Source organism: Epinephelus moara, chromosome 10 (assembly GCF_006386435.1).
Source record: "Epinephelus moara isolate mb chromosome 10, YSFRI_EMoa_1.0, whole genome shotgun sequence".
In the NCBI taxonomy this organism is placed as follows: domain Eukaryota; kingdom Metazoa; phylum Chordata; class Actinopteri; order Perciformes; family Serranidae; genus Epinephelus; species Epinephelus moara.
Window position 1 is genome coordinate 32,675,130 of NC_065515.1, and position 21,652 is coordinate 32,696,781.

A 21,652-nucleotide genomic window follows, 5' to 3' on the forward strand; every position below is an offset into this window, starting at 1 on the left:
CAACGTTGAAGGGGGGGGGGGGTTCATTCCAATGGAAGTTGCTCGGTTGCTCGAAAAAGTTCGACTTCATGGATAGAAAATTACCCGGTTCTTCTGGGTCATTGGGCCATAGCGACTTCGCCAGTCGAGTATATACTTTCCACCATTCCAGCTCGCTACTTCCAATTTAGTCCTCCATTAACATGAATGGGGGAAAAAATGAATAATCACGCAGCTCTTCTTAACTCTCAAAATGTTCTTAGACCGGCTAAATCAAACGTTGATAGTATAACAAGTCACTTTGCGTGGGTAGTGACGCTCGAAAAAAAGTACCCACTGATTCACAGACATCTCTTTCGCAACGTTAAGTCTATGGGAAAAAGTCTCTTGGGCCCCACTGGCATCGCGTGACAGACCCGAACCACGGTTAAGCCACTATGTCAAACTGCCTTCAAAGTCTGGTGCACCTTCTGGTGGCCTGATAAGGACATAAACAGTTAATTCTAAAGTAACAAAAACACAGCAATTCTTATTTTCAGGTGACTATATACTACAGAAAACATACCTATGGATATTATCTACCATATCTGCCAATAGATGCCCCTAAATTCTACATCCTGGACCTTTAAGTACAATTGTGGGGTACTTGTACTTATACTTGTACTTTTTATTCCACTACATTTATTTCCCAGGAATAGTTACTAGAGATTGAGATTTTGCACACAAAACATGAGTTCAGTTCATAAAATATGATACAATGCTATAGATTAAACTATATACAGCAATTACAATTAACTTCACCTTGACCAACTACACAATCAAAGTCCTGCTTACATGTTAATGCATGAGTAATAATGATCCAACAATACAACAGCACTGATAGTGAACCACTCAACATAATAAGTACTTACATGTTTGATACATTTGTCAAGTTTTGCCAATATTTTTGTACTGTTACTTAACATTTTGGATGCAGGACTTTGACTTGTAATGGAGTACCTTTATAGTGTGGTACTGCTACGACTTTTACTTTAGTAAACTATTAAAGTACTTTTTTCTTTCTCTCTTTCTTTCGAGTGTAGTTATTATTTGCTTTTTTCAATGAAGCAGTTTTTCCGTCATTAAAGTTTTATCACCAGTCAACAAAGGAGCACACTCTTACAAAAATGTACCAAAACACAGGACTGAGCTATTTTGTGACATTTAAACTTAAGTATAAAAATGTGCACATGAACAGGAAGGCTTTCATTCTTAGAGAAAATTTTGTTTTCCTTCAGAGGAAAACTCACATTGTGTATTAGAGAGTAGCATTTTTTGGTTTTTGAATAGTTTAACATCCTATTATGGATGTTTTATTGAATCAATGCTGCAACACTTCCTGGAGGTTCAACAATACCTGCATTCAGTTCATGTCAGGTTTAGTGAAGAAATGTCTGGCCAGATGGGAAAAAACACTCACATCAGCCTCCTCTGGTGCTAAGAGGTGGGACATTTCTCACAAACTCATAGATCAGCAATTATGGCAGTAAATTTACCCAAGTTGGCTTCTTTTACTTGCAAGGTCTGTGAGTAGATATCTGTATATACCTTGTACACTACTTCATTATGAAAACTAGACCATCACATTCATGCCGTCTACCTGTCCACGCTTAGTGTGTCATATAAGGCACATGCAAAGACAAATATGTAGCTTACTTCATGCAATAATTGTAGAACTAATTAAAAAAAATAAAAATAGAAGTACACAGGTATCCATTTTGGAGTATTCCCCAGGCTTAAACGCAGCTCCCAGTGGGTACTCTACATGTCAGAATGAGATTCACCCTCATTCAGTGTTCCTGTTTCTCTTTATCTCTTTAATTTCATTTTTGGAGGACAAAATGAGGTCACACATCAGTGTGTCAAGATTTATAACAGACTCTCCACTGGGACCGGAATCCATCAAAACAAGGTTTTTCAAATTATAATATGTGCAAGGGAAAAAAAAAAGCTTGATCACGTCTCTCAGAGGAGATCGGCTCGCCTGAAATGGGTTCTTTATTGTTAATAAAGAGTCCATATAGAACAGGAGGAGGAGAAGGCGTGACGTCCTCTGGGTCTGTTAGCAACTATTTACTCGTTTAGTGGTTTGTAAACTCTGTTTATTTCATTTATTTATTGTAATTGTAAAAACCCATGTACAATATTGAACAGAATTGTGAACATTTCAGATATGCGACCATAGTTAGCTTATAGTTAGTTTTGATCTGCAGTCTCTTGGGAGGTCACAAATAAAATCTATGTGTGGCAATGACAGAACAACCACAAAACAAACTGGACAAACAGGACAGTACACATAAGTAATTACACACACAGTAGTGCATTACATACCAAGTCAGCAGCAGGTGTGTGTTAGACAAATTAAGATATTTGCATACAAAGCAAAGCAAATAAAATCCTAATCTGTGGTTATGAGTTGGGAAGCTCTTAGTAGGCTGGTAGAGCTGCAATTTATGTCGCCTGGTAGTGAAGATGAAACATGTAACACAGACACAATGTTTTCTAATCAGTGGGTCATACAGCATTTTTTATTTATAACCTACTGCAGTTTAAATCCATGGCATTTGACCAACAGTCAACTTCTTAACATCTGTTCTTAGCATCTGTATGGAGAGACTGCAATGAAATTAAATCTTAAATCACCCATCTGAGACAAACGTCATAGAGCCAGTGGGGGAAAAGTACTCGATCTTTTACTTGAATATAAAATACCATTGTCTAAAACATATCCCATATCATGTAAATGTAAATACTCAAGTAAAGTAAAGGCAGATCCATTTACACTGTAGTCCAGTGGGTTGTGAGGTGGGTTAATGGCACGTGCCACAGATGTTCATTCAGATTGGGATCTGGGGAAGGCCAGGTTGACACTTGGAGGTCTCTGTCACATTCCTTGGGCCATTCCTGAGCGATGTGTGCAGTATGGCATGGTGCATTAAAGGATCAGTTCACCCAAAACATACACACTCAAACACTGGTATTGTTTAGCCATCTGTGAGATGTATGCCACCATCCGAATACAGTGGAGGTAAATAACATTTTATCAGTGGTTTAAATTATTAAACAGAAACATCTCTTAAAAAAAAAAGACCAGTATTCTGGATAATTCAATCAACACATTTCTAATAGTTTCCACTCTGGCAACAATCTTTGAAATGAATCTGTTGTGACAAAATCATCTACAGATTAAAACTGATGTACTGACTTTTTCCTTTTTCACTGCAGCAGCACACAGTATAACATCCTGTAATCCAGGAGCCATAGTATGAGCTATCTGGTGTTCACATGGGATTTGTAAATGATATTCTGAGTGTTTGTTTTAACCTGTTTGGAGTTGGGTGGGGTTTACCTCCGAGTAAAAAAGACAGAGTTTAAACTGTACGTCTGTGACTGACAACTTGTTTGGATTGTTCTTTACAGTAAACCTCGTGACATCATGACGAGATACTAGCTGACTGATTCAAAAGCTTCAGTGCCTTTAATTATAGGCAAATAACTTCAGCTGAAAGGATTGGTGTACGATGTGTCGCGTCAAATCACAGAAAGAACATTGGTGTGACATATCATTGGTACAACTTACCACAATGTGTAATGTCAAACATGTAGACCCAAAATCATTTGTATTTTCATGTTTATAATCAAGCATAAATAAACTAAAGCAGTCCATACCATAGATCATTTTAATTTTGTTATGACTTGCAGCAATCATTCATGCCTATTTATTAGCTGTTATATTAATAGTAACCACAAGGGGGCAGGTTTTCCATGGTTTGTACCAGTTGAAAAACATTTTTTCGTAAAAACAAAGTGTAATATGTTATCAAACCTAAAACAATGTGTCATAAACCTGATGGACTGTTCACCTTAATCCATATATGACACAATTTTCCTCATCAAAGACGTACACAATCTAATTATTCATCACAATTTTCCATAACTTTGACTTAATGATTTATTTTCAAATGATAACCAAAGTCATATCACGTTCTGGAAGACTTCTGTCAATAAAATCTGTCGGCATGTGAGCTGATAAACACAGAGGAACTCTGAACTGCCTGATGATGAAATGAGGGGATTTTATCTGGTTGACCTGTGGAGGACAGGCCTATTTTCTTTGTGATACATAAACTGTATCAACAGTTATTATTTACAGTAGACATGCATTATGGTGTGTCATGTTAGTGTATTGAGTTGTGTCAAGTGCATATTTTGTGTACAGTCACCATGTAACTATGTAGGAAGAATGGCTGTTGCAATGCAAAAGCTAATGGGAGTCTTATTTAAACAAACACACAAACTTCTTCTGCCCTTTGACTCTCGATAGCCGGACGTTACCTTTAGTCTGAGCCTGGTGGAGAAATGCTGAGGGGAGCAGTATGATAGATGGGGAAGGGGGAAACAGAGAAAGAGCATCTGTGGTGAAACAGGTCATGTGATAAAGTAACCTGTCTAACGCTGAGATAAGTAAGTGGAAGCGTCAAACAAAGAGGCCGTAAAATAAAGTGCATGTTGTTTGTGCCCTTCTGAATAAGATTAGAAAGATACTTGAACAGGAAAGAATCAGGTCCATGAGAATATGTGATAAATATTACTGAAATATTATACTGAACAAAAATTTAAATGCAGCACTTTTGTTTTTGTCTCCACTTTTCACATTTTTAATTTGAAGATCTGAGATTTTTTTCTGTACTCACTAGATATATGTCTCCCAAGTTTTGGTCACAAATTTGTTAAAATCTGTGTTAGTGAGCACTTCTCATTTTCCGAGATAATCCATCCACCTGACAGGTGTGGCATATCAAGATGCTGAATCAACAGCATCATTACTACACAGGTGTACCTTGGGATGGTCACTCTAAAATGTCACAGATGTAAGTTCTAAGGCAGCGTGCCATTTATCATGCTGACTGCTGGAATGTCCACTAGAGCTGCTGCCCTGAACTGAATGTTTGTTTCACTACCACAAGCTGTCTCCAATGTTGTTTCCCTGAATTTGGCAGTACATCCAACCGGCCTCACAACTGCAGACCACGTATAGCCAAACAGGCTCAGTCAGGACCTCCACATCCAGTGTCTTCACCTGCAAGATTATCTGATATCATCCACTCTGACAGCTGACACAACAAATGATTAGCACAAACAAAGAATTTCTGCACAAACTGTCAGACACTGTCTCAGGGAAGCTCATCGGCATGCTCAGTGTCCTCACCAGGGTCTTGACCTGACAGCAGTTTGTGACTGTAACCAACTTGTGCGGTTGTGAGGCTGGTTGGATGTACTGCCAAATTCAGGAAAACGACACTAGAGATGTCTTATTGTGGTGAAATGAACATTCAGTTAGCAGGCAACAGCTCTGCTAGACATTCTTGCAATCAGCAGGCCAATGACACTGAAACCTTGTGACATCTGTGACATTGTGATGTGTGATCAAACTGCACGTTTTAACGTGGCCTTTTCCCAAGGCACACCTGTGTAGTAATGATGCTGTTTAATCAGCATCTTGATATGTCACATCTGTCAGCTGGATGGATTATCTTGGAAAAGAAGAGCTCACTAACACGGATTTTAACAAAATCTACTGAGTGCATAAAAAAAAGTCTTAAATCTTTTACACCTGTAAAAATGGGAGCAAAAACAAAAGTGTTGCATTTAAATTCTTGTTCAGTGTATAATATCATTACACAGAAATTAACGTAATACTGGGACAGCAGAAGAGATTAACATCATGTAAGTTTTAGGAGTTGCTAAGTGGTTTTTAAATACATTTTTTAAATGAAATAAATAATGGCCCATAAGAATTCAAACATGAGAGTATTTTAATTTTATGCCTGGTTGTTTGAATGTTGTTGGTTTTTTTTAATTGTTTTTATAAGTTTTAATGTAAAATGTAGTTTTGAGTTGTGCTTAATCAATGGTTTTATGTTGTATCTAATCATTGTCTATGTTTTAGGTGACCAGTGTTGGCTGAATAGGATAAACTATTGTGGATAAACAGTTGTGAGTGTAACCAAGTATCTTTACTCAAGAACCATATTTAAGTACAATGCTGAGGTACATGTATTTACTAGAGTATTTCCATTTTATGCTGTTCTGTTCACTTCTACTTCACTACATTTTGGAAGCCAATATTATATTTTTTACTTCACTACATTGAGATGATTCATTTTTAACTGTTGTTGTGTCTCATCATGCAGTGACTCATACAACACATTGGAGAGGAGGTTTCATTTTAAGTAAAATGTTTGACACCCTGAATCAGAGTTTGGCAACCTTTACTATCAAAATAGCCAGTTATGGCAAAAAATTAAAGTAAAGGCGCCAGGCCAAAGACATACCGCTCACATTTTAGTTTAGGAAATGTTTAAACAGTATTTTATTCAGTGTGTGGGCTACACACTTTTACAATTGCAGAATGTAAGAACCACTCTAGGCCTACAACATCGGTAACTGAAAATTAAAATGTTTTAAAAATAACCATTATTCATTCAACATAATATTTTGTCAGAGCCACAAGGAGCCACTGGAGAAAGAGCTGCATGTGGCTGTGGAGCCACAGGTTACCTTGTCCTGCCCTGAATGAAAAATGAAATGAAATATGATCCTACTATTCCCACAGAGAATTACTGTGTCTGTAATCCTCTGGGAATTTATGAGAACTGCAAATCCAAAGCTGTTATGGCTGCACTAACAGTTCCTCAAGTACCTTTACGCAAGCATCATATCTAATAGAATTCTGAGATACTTATATTACTAGTATTTCCATTTTAATGCTGCTTGGCTGTATACTTCTACTTCACCACCACCTTTTTTGAAGCCAGTACTATACTTTTAACTTCACTGTGTTTATCTGACATTAGTTACTTTTCATATTCAGATTATTAATACGAAATATATCTCAATTAATTTATCATAATGTATTATTATGGATTACAGACATTAACTAATGAGCACATTAACATCACTAATTATAGTGATTACGGTGACTTATAATTCTGAATAGGGCCATTCTGAGTACTTTAACTTTTTGTATTTTAAGTCTATTTTGATGCTTATACTTTTGTAGCCTTATTTAAGTTAATATTTTGAATGCAGGACTTTTACTTGTAACGGAGCATTTGTACACTGTAGTACTGCTACTTTAATGTACATCCTTCTTCCACCACTGTGGATGAATAAACTAAACCTTAAACCTTCAAATGGCAGACAATATTTATTTAAAAAACTATAGTCAATTTGTTAACTTAGGTTCAGGAGCAGGGCCACGCCTCATCCACACCTCTAATTACCTGCCATGCCTGCTTATACCTGGTCAACCCATCCTGCTCTGTTTGTCTCAGATTTCTGGACTCAGCATCCCTTCCCTTCATCCATCATCCTCCCTACCTTCCAACATTCCTTCATCCTCTCTTCCCTTCTCCCCTCATCTTTTCTTATTTAATCTGGTCCATAGCTCTCCCATGTCTCATTCTAGGTACCATCTGGGGGGCCTGTAATTAGTTCAGGTGGAAAAATGCCTGAGACGGAGCCCCAACACTGAGTCTCCCTCTGCCCGATCTCCAGTACATCCTCCCAGACGAACCTTCCTTCACTCCCACTTACATCCATTCACCAGTCCTCAACATCTAGCACCTCCTGAATTAGAATTAAACATTTAAACGACACATTGTTGTGCCGTGGTCCTTGCTTGTGAAAGATACATGCACAACAACGGGCATCTGTGGGGATATTTTAAATATTTGGCAGTGATTTAAACGTCACGTGGCTTTGAGAAATGCTAATCCAAAGTAGCAAAGGCATGTTCACCTTTAGCCAGTGAACAATCCCAGCTGAGTGTCTCTACAGTGGTGTGAAGGGTTACCAACTGTGTAATGTTTTATAACTCACATCAGGCATTGATATAACGGATACCCTGAAATCATTGGGAACGATTCAGTTAGGTTTCACCCCCAAGTGGTTCTGCAATTCAATACCAACATTTACCAAAGTGGGACATTTCCTGGAGCTAAATCTCATCAAAAGGTTTCTGACGGGCTTTTCGGAGTCTGTGACATGACAACTTTTGAGAAGTGCAGGAAAAAAAGAGGAACGGTTTATTGTTTCCTGTTTCAGAGTGCTGTGGTTGCTGCATGAATGTGAGCCTCTGTGGAAATAAGCATTATTCAAAGGCAGTGCAGATGAAGAGGCTCGTGTAAGAGCGGTAGGTGGATGAAAACCTGCGATCTGATGAGGACCCTCACTGAGGAGCCGGTCCCACTCAGCTTCACCTAATGGGGCTGAAGTGGATGATGGGTAACCAGGGCAGAGGGGCTGTGAAGATGATCAGATGATCCATTTTTGACTGCCGTTGTGTCTCATCGTGCAGTGAGTCATACAACACACATGGAAGGCTAAGTGACATTGAAAAATAGTAAAATTATGATTTATTAGGAGTTTGGGGGCACAGTTTTTACTTCTATTATAATTTTTAAATAAAATATTTGACACCCTGAATGAAAAATGAGATGAAATATGATCCTAATACTATTCCCACAGAGAATTACAGTGTCTGTTTTCCTCAGAGAATCTATGAGAACCTAAAATCCAATGCCGTTATGGCTCTGATGAATCTATCAATTAATTTCTAAATTAATTATTAATTAATAGTCAATTATGGAAAGAGTGGGGCATTGGTAGCGTAGTGGATAGTGCCGGCGCCTCATGTACAGAGGCGATGCCTCGCTGCAACCATTTCTGCATGTCATATACATGCATATACTGATGCTATACTATCTTTCATTCATTCATTCATCTTCTAACCGCTTCATCCTCTTGAGGGTCGCGGGGGGGCTGGAGCCTATCCCAGCTGACATCTGGCGAGAGGCAGGGTACACCCTGGACAGGTCACCAGACTATCACAGGGCTGACACATAGAGACAAACAACCATTCACGCTCACATTCACACCTACGGACAATTTAGAGTTATCAATTAACCTAGTCCCCAATTTGCATGTCTGTGAACTGTGGGAGGAAGCCGGAGTGCCCGGAGAGAACCCACGCTGACACGGGGAGAACATGCAAACTCCGCACAGAAGGGCTCCCACGCCCGGGATCGAACCGGCAACCCTCTTGCTGTGAGGCGAGAGTGCTAACCACCGTGCCGCCCCTGATGCTATACTAATTGCTAAGAAAATAATAACGATGAACTGGAAAGATGCAAAACCACCACCCATAATCCAGTGGATGCAGAGACTCAAAATGGTTTACACGATGGAATGAATGACAGGAAGTCTGCAACTGAAAATGGACACTTTTACACAAAGGTGGGCTCGATTTACACTATATCTGGAGGTCTGATTGAATAGAACCGGGTAGTTGTAAAAAATTGTATTATAATGGTATATCATAAAAAATGCCATTCTTGTGTTCCTCTGTAACTGAACCTGCTCTAAAATTTAGCATTCAAAAAGGAAGCACTGTCTGGCACTACAGAAAGTTCCACTGAAAACAACAACGGGCATTTAAAATTATTTTATTTTGGTATTTTTTGGATTCTGATGTGTTTTTCAGTGACAATCTTCATGTTATTTCATGTTACCCTGACAGGTTTTCTTTTTATTCTTTTTCGAATTCAACTATAGCATCAACTATACTATCCATTTTGGCAAGATACAACCTGCATACTAAGGCGAGATTGTCATTCATATACATGCACAATCTGCTCTGAAGACTCGGGCATGACCACACGTCTAGCATACAGCTCCTGGCACTGTTATAATCTACTGAAGATATGTAAAGTCATAATGTTTTATGAAAGTTCAAATATGAGGAAATTGTCCAAATGTCCTTTAATGTGGACTGTACGCTAGATGTGTGGTAAAGCTACAGTCTTCAGAGTGTATGTGGGTCCAGAAGAGTGATGTTTTTTCCTTAGTGTGCTGATATGTGTAAATCACACTGTCTTTGCCCCTCCTCTCAAACTCCACCCCTCCAAACCAAAACAGCAACGTTAAGTTGAAACTGAAAACAAGAGACTGGGAAAAAACCTGTCATTGAAGAACACACAAGTATGCATTAAAATAAAGTGATTTTCAATGTCAGGGTTTTATTTTTCAGTGCCAGTGTTTCCTTTAACAATGCCATTGTTTGGGGGGATAACACAAAAAAATCACTGCTAGCCTCTTATAATTCCTTGTATGGGCCAATAATCACAATTCTGATAAAATGTCAGCAAAAAGCAAACATGTCCAACACAGTGTCCCAGAGCCCATGGTGGACTTTAGTTTGACAAACAGTCCAAAATTATTAAATTCACTATCAGGGACAAACAGAAAATATTCACATTTAAAGCTAAGCTAGAAAGTAATCAAAGGATCAATCAATTATCAAAACAGCTGCTATTTAATTTCCCATGATCCACCAATCACCTAATAGTGTCAGCTTTAACTGCTATTCATTCATTTGTAAATTTATAGTAAAATATATCACACCTAATGCTAATTTTAAATAAAGCTATCAGGACCTTGTGTTTGCACATGATCACCTCAGTACAGTTATAGGATGAATACAGCATCAGCTGTGTTTGTTAAAAGAGGATCAAATATTTTTGCACAGGAGGAGGAGTGGCAGTCAAAACAGCTGTGGACTTGAAACAGGTGTATTTACAGGACAGTTTGAACTATAAGTGAACAATATGTTAAAAACATTCACAGCAGATAGCCAATATAGACTATTTTTCATTTAACAGCTTTTATTAAACATAATTAAGGCTGTTCTTATGACATATATCTGGTTCATCAAGCTGCAAAATGATGTTACGCAATAGGAGCAAATGTACATATGTGAATCAGCTCCAGTTTAATGGTTGGATTCAGCTGTCCATGCTCAGAGAAAAGGAATAAATGAAGAGCTCTCACTCTGCTGCTAATACAGCGTACTGCAAATAAGAAACAATATCTAATAGACAGGAAATGAGGTGTGATTAAATTCATTTAAATTCATTGTTAAAAATCAAACCTGGAGCATTTGATTTGTGAACAATTACTTAATTTAATAAACAAATATATTTTCTCTTTTAGAGGAATAATTTGTCATTTTCAGGTTATTAACTATCTTAGACGATAAGATCGAGACCAGTCCATCCAATATGCAGTTAGAGCTAAATAACACGTTAGAAAACAGAAACAGGTAAACCTACAGTGACCTGATTCCTCACGCCCCCTAGTGGTTAAAATGACTTATCTCAGCTTTAAACAATAACGGTATATGTTATGCCTCCATGCCACAGAGCTCCACTGTTGTCCAAAAAGTCTTAAAAATACACGGATCGGAAATGTATGCGGTGTTATGGACATGCACTTTTGAAGTGCATGTTTAAGATAAGACAGAACTTTATCTGTCTTGAGGAAAACTGTCCAACAGTTGTAGTACAAAAGTATGAAAGAGTGCAAATATATAGGCTTTAAATAAACAAAATATGAACGATAGAGATTATCAATTAAGGTAAAAAACAACAACAACCATAGCACCAGAAATATAAACGAGTTAACCTAAGTGTCATATATATAAACTAGTTAAAGGTCCAGTGTGTATAATTCAGAGCCATCTATGGGCAGAAATGGTATATAATATTCAGAACCATCTTTTCATTAGTTTATATATCACCTGAAAATAAAAATTGTGTTTTTGTTTTCTTAGAATGAGCTGTTTATATCTTCATTGGAGCCAGTCCTCTCTCACTGAGTCTGCCATGTTGCTCTACTGTAGCCCAGAGGAGACAAACCAAACGCTGGCTCTAAATAGGCCCATTTGCTTTTTTTTGTCAGCTGCAGTCGCTGTTTATTAGTTTGACATATCCACTTTGTGAGGAAGGACTACATCATCAAAATCCAAAGAAAGGGCACTTCCCTGTGTATTAATCACCTGCTGGATTCACATGTTACATTTATCATTCATTCTGTATTTATTCTTGTACCATTTGCACCCTGAACAAACTTCATTGCATTGTTTATATATAGGCCTACAACTGTGCACACAAAGCAGATTCAGTCATAGGTCTAAATGCTGCAGAGCTAAAGTGAGTCAGTTATTTACCACAGAGTGAATCATCCTCTCTCCAGAGGATCTTGGACGCCTCCGTCCCTTCTCCGGGAATGTGTGTGTGAGCCTTTGACCTGTAGTGAAACTCCAGCAGTGTCAGCACTTCTGAGCCCGATATAAACCGCCGCCTCCTGTCTGTCACCCTCTTCTGTGTGGAGACACAGTCTGTCAAACCGTTCACCGGCACCACCACTGCCTCCTCCATCACCAAAAACAAAATGAGCACCGCCGCTCAGCCCATTTTCTCCAAGGGAGAGGACTGCAAGGCCTCCTGGCACGACGCTAGCGCCGGCTACGATGACACCGACACACACCTGGAGATCATGGGCAAACCCGTGATGGAGCGCTGGGAGACCCCGTACATGCACTCTCTGTCCACCGTTGCAGCCTCAAAAGGTAAAAGTCGTAGTTGTAAAATAACGGTGTGTCCACTATCGGACACTGTAGTCTTTGGATGTGCTGCGTCCGATAATGGAATCCTGCCCCAAAGATAGCAGTTCATTCAGGGAGGTTTACACACATGACAACAAATTAATGTCAAAAATCACTGATATTAGTTTTGTTAACAGGTAAAATGCCATTAATCTGCTATTAAATAATTTGAATATGACCTCAAGTCACACAAAGCCAGTAAATAGCCAAGTATGTCCTAAACCAGCATACTTTAACCTCAAACTGTTGCAAGAGTGCACAGGTTGCCTAAAAATATGAATTGAATTGCAAATTGCAATTGTGCTTAAAATTTAAGAAAATAGAATTTTGACTATCATCATGTATTTTTTTGCAATAAAAAATAAATAAATAAATAAATCACATAATACTTTTAAAACAAACCAAAAAATATATATAAAAGTTTGCAGAGAAGTGATTTAATTTTTAACAGTGTCACTACTATTTAAAAATGTGCCATGGTGTATTTTGTACCAGAGTCATTTTGAGAGTCTTTTTTTACACACATTTCAGCCTGTTTCTTCACTTTTTGAGGACACGTGAGAGTGCGAGCAGCATGGTGCTCAGCGCTCTGTGAGTACTACAGCAGCTGTTTCTCCACTCAGGGGAACCGGCCAAGAAGTCTGCAGGGGAGGGGAGCAGCTCATCTGCTTTATGTGAAAATAGACTGATCCACACACCCTCGCAAGACATGTGGGAAGGGACTAGCATGTGCACTGAATCTGTCTGCACAACACCGTCCAAACACACATTTCTCTTGCACTTAACTACTTACACAGTTTACAGCGTTGTTTTAAAACACATGTATGTTGTCAGCATGATGCTGTCCTCTAATCTGCATTAATTGTGCAATACATTTGGGCCAGTCACAATATATTTGAGTTAATTCTTTATTGCAAGTTCACAAGATAAATAAAACTACTGCCATTACATGCAACATCTTGAAATGTGAACATTTTGGTTTGCATGTACAGGATGTGTAAAGGTGTCTTTTTGGACTTTCCATGTCCCATTTGAACTAATTTCAGCTCCATGCAGTTTGCTGTCACTTTTCTTTAAGTGTGTACAAACACAATGAATTAAATCAAAGTGTGAATAACACACTGAGCGGCTGATTAATGGCGCAGTAAATCATCATGAATGGGTCAAGCAACAACAAATAGCCTCTGCCCCCTGTCTATTTATAAGCTTCTCTGAAGGGAAATGAAATCCTTTAACCTTTCTGTCCAGCCACACGTTACAACCAACTGGTTTTCCCTCCAGTCTGCACCAAAAGGAGGGAAAAACTTAACCTTAAATGACAAAAAATCAGAAGGTATGGTCTGACGAGTCACTGAGCTCTCAAAAACTGCATTGTTATAGGTGGGTTCTACAAGTGTAAGCCAAAAGATTTTGGTATTGTTGCTGAGCATTTTGGTGTATTATTAGTAGTTTATTAGTTTTATTAGTAACATTGTCGAGAGACAGGTACATGTTTGGCTGTAACTGAAACCAAGATGTTGTATATACATTGTATGCACATAGGACAATGTTCAATAGAAAGTGAATGTCACAGTGTTTTTTATAAATATTCAGGTGTAAGGTTGTCAAAAGTGTCAAAATACCAATACTTTTCTTGATACCATGTGTTTAAATGTTACGGTCCCTGTCAATTATACATTTGACAGCATCAAAAGTACAGAAGAAATTTTAAAAAAAAAAGATCTACTATCAGATTTTCAAGTTGTAATAATTATTAACATTTTTACAAATTTGTTGGTATGTGTTCAGTGACTTTTTCTTGCACCAGCATTGTGTGCAGGCTGTTAATTTAAAAAAAAAGTGTGCAGAGAAATTGTTGTCGTAGTATCATAAGAGGTGTCTAGTATTTTTTTATATATATATATAATTCAAATTTTTATTGATATCGGTAAGGTTGGTACACTTCCTCTTCATACAGTTCTACACATCAAATGAGACATTCAATCTGGATGAACAAAAATAAAAATACAATACAAACAGGGTACTAGTGATCCGTACAAGAGGGGGTACAGCACCAGTCCCAGTCCGCCAAAAAACGATCAAAATGACAAAATTAAATTTGAGTAAATAAACACATTAAAATGAATGGTGATAATAATTTTTTTTAAAAAAGGAATAATTATAAAAAATAGGCAGGGCAAAACAAAATAAAAATCACACTATCAAGCCCCCAGAAGGTGTCTAGTATTTCTTTATGCTGGCATTGTATTGAAGTTTAAAATCCCAGTATCATGATAATATTATTATTTTGTGGTTGTACAAATTTGTCACAAAGTTTGGGGAATATTTGGGCTCTGCAATATTTTGATATTGTATCAATATTGTGATATGAGACTAGGTATTGTCTCAGATTTTGGATATTTTTATGTTGTAGGTGATTTTTCTGGTTTTAAAAGCTGCATTACAGTAAAGTGATGTCATGTTCTGGGCTCACCAGGCTGTTGTAGCTGTTCTTTACCCACTCAGTCATTATATTCACATTACAGATGGTTATTTATCAAAAATCTCATCATGTAAATATTTTTTGAAAGCACCAATACTCAACCCTGCAATATCGTCGCCATATAGATATCAAATATTTGGTAAATTTAGCAGTCATTTTCTCTCTGAGCTGCTGGAGAGCTTCATCAGATTTACATTTCCCTGACTGTGCTGTTTTCTTGTGTTCTGTCTGATAGGCGGTCGGGTTCTGGAGATCGGTTTTGGCATGGCCATCGCCGCCACCAAGATTGAGTCTTTCCCCATCCAGGAGCACTGGATCATCGAGTGCAATGACGGTGTCTTCGCCAGACTGGAGAACTGGGCCAAGTCCCAGCCACACAAGGTCAATAAACCTGACTGCCCACATTATCTGCCTGTGTTGGTTTATAACTGATACAGTTGTTGCACGTGTAATTAAATGCTACAGTCCTTAAAGCTGAGTGTAACTGGTGTTTATGTTGCTGCAGATCGTCCCTCTGAAGGGCCTGTGGGAGGAAGTTGTTCCCACCCTGCCAGATAACCACTTTGATGGTAAGAAATCAAACCAGACGTGGGGGAACTTTCATCATACGTGGAGATCTTCTGCTCACAGTTTGGCTTTTCAGTTCAAGTTATTGATTGCTGAAAAGCTGCGTGAGGATACATAATCCATATAAAGGTCCTCAGGGCCACTGGTGTCATCGGGCCTCACGCTTATGAACAACTTGACAGATGGAAAGTGATAAAAAGCACACAGAAAAATGAATGATTTACTTGTTGTATGCACTCTGCTGACACTGTCCCTCCTCCCGCAGGTATCCTGTATGACACATACCCTCTGTCAGAGGACACATGGCACACTCACCAGTTTGACTTCATTAAGGTGGGTAGATAAAATCCACATGAAACACCCAAAGTCTGGAAAAGATTAAAACTCTGGAGGAGGATAATCGCTGCATACATGGGATTGGTTGCATTAAAAGTGGATTAAAGATACTGAGTAACTGTACAAACATGTATCAATAATCAATATTAATGACTCTAGTGTGAGGATAGTGTGTGGTGCACATAAGAACTGAGTGATTTGACCTGTGTGTTTCTGCAGGGTCACGCTCACAGGATGCTGAAGTCTGGTGGCGTCCTCACCTACTGCAACCTGACCTCCTGGGGCGAGCTGCTCAAGACCAAATACAACAACATTGAGAAGATGTTTGAGGTTGGTCACCTTCATTACTCCCTCAAGGACAAGATGTATAACTTCATTTAACTCCTCTTATATTGTATTATTTCTGCTTTACTGCTCTGTGCTCTGTCTTCTTTAGTTACCATCCATACTTTGTGTATGCAGCAGACGTTTTGTGATAGTGCAATTAATAGAAGAGAAGTGGTGTAGGATGTATGATGCTACCTTAACAGTTGGGCCACAATATGCAACCAAGGGCTGGGGCACAAACAAAATGGTTGTAGCTAGCTAAAACATTAGATTTCAGCATGTCAAAGGATTATTTTTGCACCCAAAGTCTCCCAGAGGGGAAACGTTTTATTGAAATACCCAATAATGTTGGTCGATCTCAGTGTCCCTCTCCTTATCTGGATTACCTTGGAGAAATTATTGCACTGACCGGAATGACCAGAATGGAAATACATTGATATTTACAACTGTTTCATTGAATCAGCAGCTAAAACCAGAGATTGAAGATCAAAACCAGGCACTACAGCTAAGTTAGCTTCAACTTCTGCATTTTGTCTGGCCAAATTCTTATTATTATCTTATTAATTCTTCTTCTTCTTATTATTATTATTATTATTATTATTAGTAGTAGTAGTAGTAGTAGTAGTAGTAGTAGTAGTATAACCTTTATTTAATCAGGGATGGTCATTTAAAGCAAGTTCCCTTTTACAAGGACACCCTGTTCACTATAAAACAATAAAGGAACCCAAATGTTTCAGTTTGTGTCAAAAACCATACAAGAAACAGGAGAAGCACATCAGCACAAGGGACAACATCAGTTAACAGAAAGCACATGCACTCACACTGCTCTAAGTCAGTCATAATGGAATTAATTTAAAGGGATTAGCTTCACTCATTTAAAAGCTTCTGCAGATTTTTCCACTTGTGTGGCGTGCAGAATTTAAAAGCCAGTTCCCTAGTCTCAGTATTAACATGATGATTTTCTAGAACCAAATAGTCGTGGGACCTGGCTCAGTGTGAATTTGATTGTAAGATTAAAAGACATGTACGTTTGCAAATAAGTGCTTTGTAAATAAATAGTATGCAGCACTTTTTTACTATAAATGCATAACATACTGAAAGAGTGCTTAAAATAAGTCTGTAGTGTAAAATATGACCGTGAGCAGGATGTGCAGTATGGGTTTTAATTGAAAAAAGGAATTAAGTTTGAGGTGTCTGATCGTTAAACTCTAATATACAAACCCTGAAAATGTCATTAGTTTGATATCAGTGGAGGGTCTTTTTTTTCGTGTTGCAGTAAATACAGTATCTTGCAGGTTATTTTGGGAAAGGGTTGAAGTTACTGAGGACTGACAGTCATAATACACAATACATCAGCACGTGTGGCTCAACAGAGTGTGATTGGCCTTGTTGGCCTGTGACGTGTATTTCTACAGGATTGTTTAGACTTGTTTGATATTGTCGCACAGTGCTGAGTAAACGTCTCCGTCAGGGTTGAACCGAGTGCAACCTGAATTACACGCCGCGATAATTCCAAGGTTTATGATAAACACAATCAGGTTAAAGTGACCGATAAGGCGGCAAGCTCGGTTACACTGACCAGCTCTGTCTGTTAATAATTTTCAGGAGACCCAGGTGCCGCATCTGGTCCAGGCCGGCTTCAAGAAGGAGAAGATTAGCACCACCACCATGGACATTGCACCACCCACCGAGTGCAAATACTATTCCTTCAATAAGATGATCACACCCACAATCATCAAGGAGTAAAGTCCGAAGACGCTGCTGCAACCTTTGTTTTTTTTTTACCGTGATGTGCCTTCACACTTGAACCCCCTGACCTCCTCACTGCTTGTTTCACTGTCACATATTTCAATAAACCAGTTTACATCCCCACTCAAATTACAGTGCTCATATTTATTATACATTTATTGTATCCTTAGTTATTTTACCTGTTGGGCTGTTTACAGACTACTTTATTTGAGCTGAAGTTTTGTTCATGTAGCCGCTCTCTCCCAGCAGACTGCACTTTATCAGTCCACTGATACATTTTATTCTTCACAGCAGCAAATATGTGACACAACAGCAGACAGAAACCACATGAAACCACCAAAAAATGCATTTACACCCCACTGAGCCTCATCTGTTTCAGGGCTTAAACCACCCAGTATCTGTTCTCACTACGCATGTCCCAATTCTAGACGGAGCAGTAAATATATCACTGCATGTTTAAATGCTTAGTTTGTCATGAAGTTCAGAAAGTCTTCTCTCCTCCACAGCAGAGTCCTGTTAGTCCTCTGGGAATTTGTCTATGAAATGCCAAACCAGTGCATAATTGCTCAGCAGCATGTGTGTCAGAAGCAGCGGTGGAAGAAGTGCTCTTACAAGTAAAAGTTCAACTGAAAATGTTACTTTAATAAAAGTACAAAAGTATTATCAGCAAAATATAATTTACGCATCAAAGGTAAAAATATTTATTATGCAGAACAGCCCCCTTACAGTGTTAGAATTTTATGTAATATCTTAATGTGACATCTCTTGCTTCACAGAGGACATATTGCATCTTTGAATACTGTCAACTTTTATTGGTATTTAGCAGATGATCAACTTGACTCTAAGCTCAGTGGGAAAATGCAGCTGTGGTCATGAGAAGGGATAGCCAACTCACTAATGATGCAAACTACAAATTAACACACACGTGACAATAACTAGCATAAACCATCCTGTTCTGAACAAACCATAGACAATAACAAAAAGATGACATTTGCATTATGGAACAGAAAACGGCAGACCTATCAGCAACTGCAAACTACTCAGTGATTTATGAATATATATGTAAGAGCAATTTAATGTAGTTCCTCAATGTGGATATAATTTTAGATTCTTTGTATATTACAGAGTAGTGGTGTAATACTCAGAGGTGGGAACAAGTCATTGTTTTGCAGGTTACAAGTAAGTCTCAAGTCTTTGCACTCAAGTCCAGAGTCAAGACAGGCAAGTCTCAAGTCCTGAACTTTGATTTTAAAGTCCTGAACAAGTCATAATGCTCTCATCACCAGCTCTAATGCCATTTTACAGCAGAGTTATCTTACATTTAAAATGGCTGCTTTTAAATTTTGTACGTATTTGTTAAAACAAGTTTGTTCAAAGTTGTTGCATCTCTGTCTATAGTTGCATAAAACAAATGCACACTGCACTGCAATTTGTTTTTTTGTTGACCATCATGTTGTTTCTGTACGTGACTAATATTATCTTTGATATACTTTTTTCTAACTAGCGCTCTGCAACTTTACCTTAGTTCTTAATGGTTCTCTTCTGCAACTTCACTGGATGCTGTCTGACTAGTTCAAACAAAGTGGATCTGAGAAGTAAGTGCTGACTTGCTGAAAATAAACAGCGTTAATGTTAGTTGATTCAGGAAATGAAGGGAACTAAATTAATTTGTGGCACACTTTTTAAATAACATACTTTTTATCTTTGGGCCTGGGGGAAGGTATCAAGTGTTTTCGAGTCAAAAGGCTCAAGTCCAAGTGAAGTCAGGAGTCAGTGGTGTAAAAGACCAATTTGAGTTGCAATTTTTATTTAATTTTATTTTGTCAAGTTTGGTCTCAAGTCATGAAATTTGTGTCTGAGCTCGACTAGAGTCCTGGTCAAGTGCTTTGAGTCCACACCTCTGGTAATACTGTATCATATCATAGAATATTTGTCAAATGTACAAGATTATTTCCATCTGAAATGAAGTGGAGTCGATGTATAAGTAGCATAAAACAGAAATACTCAAGTACAAGTGTGTCAAAACTGTACTAATAAGCACAGAGTAAATGTATGTAGTCACAGACCACCACTGACCATAAGTGAGCTTATGAGCATCAAAAGGTAAAACATATTAAAGTGGCCTCCTAAAAAACTGAGCAGGTTGACGAACATAAATCTCTAATTTTACGACACACCTGAGAATTAAAAGACTGAAAATATGCATTAATGCATAATATACTTTTGTCAAGCACCTTTACTAAGTGTCTAATGTTCTACATAGTGAAAAGCCTTTATTGCATCAATAAGTTAGCTGTTAAATATTCCACTGAGATGGACCCAGAATGCAGCACACACTATGTTTTAATCTATGGTCGCAGATAACGCTGTATGTTATCTGAACACGTGGGACTGAGTTGCCACCTGGCCGGGACGCATTAATCATTAGATGGATGGATGATGCAACACCAGGCTGCAGTCAGGTGGGAAACTACAGCAGCTGGCAGATCTCAGATCTGAATCAGGAGCGCATGACTCTTATATTTTAAGAAGTTCAGAAAACAGTTGCACACAGAGAAATATGAGGAGGGAAAATGGATCTTACAGCTATGAGAGCAAGAAGTTGAAACTGGAACAACTAGTCGATCAGTCATTTTACAAGCAGAATATAGAAATATTGTCTGGTTTCAGCTTCTCAAGTGTGAAAGTTTGCTTCTTTTCTTTGTTCTGTAGGAGAGTGAACTGAATATATTTGAGGGTTTATACTGTTGGTCAGATAAGAAGAGGGATGTGAAGATGCATTCATGGGATTGGGAAATTATAGCAAGCAAAACAATTAATTGATCATGAAAATAATAGTCAGTCGCCGGCCTAGATGTCACCAACATTTATTAAAGTAGGCTGACATCCTACAGTTTTTCTATTTACATAGGAACCTGTAGGGATGGAAAAACTAATTGATATATAATATACTGTTTGAGGTATGTGGTTACTGCACAAGCACCAATATCTTGATATGTTCTGTTGTTATAATGAAGCTCATGTGTTTCTTTCTTCACCAGGGGGTGGAGTGGACAGGTGGTGTCTGGGATGTTTTCTCAAAAGCCCCAAATCTGTGCTATTCCTCAGAGACGTCTAATAAATCTGAGTACGTGTTCTTCTGTTGGCCTGATATTTCGTTTAGATTATTGAAGACCACATTTACATGGCACTGCTGGAAATCCACATATTGCTTGAGCAACCTACATTATTCTGGCGTGGATATAAATGTACCAGACTGATTGATTGATTTTTATTTTGTGTGAAAAATACATGTTGTTTAACTACTCAGTCCGGAAACAGAATACTCTTCCCTCCATCCGAGGCCTGGCAAAGAAATACAGCCACAAAAAAGAGGTTCCCTTTCTGAAACAAAACTCAAATTTTTCATGATCATCCAGCCAAAGGAATCAACATAGATAAAAGTCATCTTATTGAAAATTGCATCCCTTGTGTTTTCATATACAGGACAGTAAAACAAGAAATAAACCCACTTCTCAGCTTCACCTAAATTACACAACAAGCAAATTCTGTCCTCCTCTGGTGTGGCGTTAAACCTTCCAGTATCAAAGGCTGATGGTAACGTTCCCGGGTGCAACTGTGCACATCTCTGTCTCTTGTTCAGATTATACTTCGTATAGGGTTCC

At 38.2% G+C, this 21,652-nt stretch overlaps 1 protein-coding gene across 1 annotated transcript; it reads left to right on the forward strand.

Annotated features, from left to right (window-relative positions):
* Nucleotides 1-12,212: 12,212 nt before the first annotated feature.
* gamt (guanidinoacetate N-methyltransferase) lies at nucleotides 12,213-18,110 on the forward strand. Its single transcript, XM_050055832.1, has 6 exons — nucleotides 12,213-12,490; nucleotides 15,244-15,389; nucleotides 15,514-15,577; nucleotides 15,841-15,908; nucleotides 16,131-16,241; nucleotides 17,844-18,110. Exons 1-6 carry the CDS (start codon nucleotides 12,313-12,315, stop codon nucleotides 17,982-17,984), a joined length of 708 nt encoding a protein of 235 aa, XP_049911789.1. The 5' UTR covers nucleotides 12,213-12,312; the 3' UTR covers nucleotides 17,985-18,110.
* Nucleotides 18,111-21,652: the final 3,542 nt, after the last annotated feature.

What these genes read in the sequence shown, in the direction of transcription:
- gamt (XM_050055832.1), top strand. Translation starts at nt 12,313, where the DNA reads ATGAGCACCGCCGCTCAGCCCATTTTCTCCAAGGGAGAGGACTGCAAG. An exon ending in CACCGTTGCAGCCTCAAAAG is followed by an intron (nt 12,491 to 15,243) that starts GTAAAAGTCGTA and finishes TCTGTCTGATAG; the next exon opens with GCGGTCGGGTTCTGGAGATC. An exon ending in ACATTGAGAAGATGTTTGAG is followed by an intron (nt 16,242 to 17,843) that starts GTTGGTCACCTT and finishes AATAATTTTCAG; the next exon opens with GAGACCCAGGTGCCGCATCT.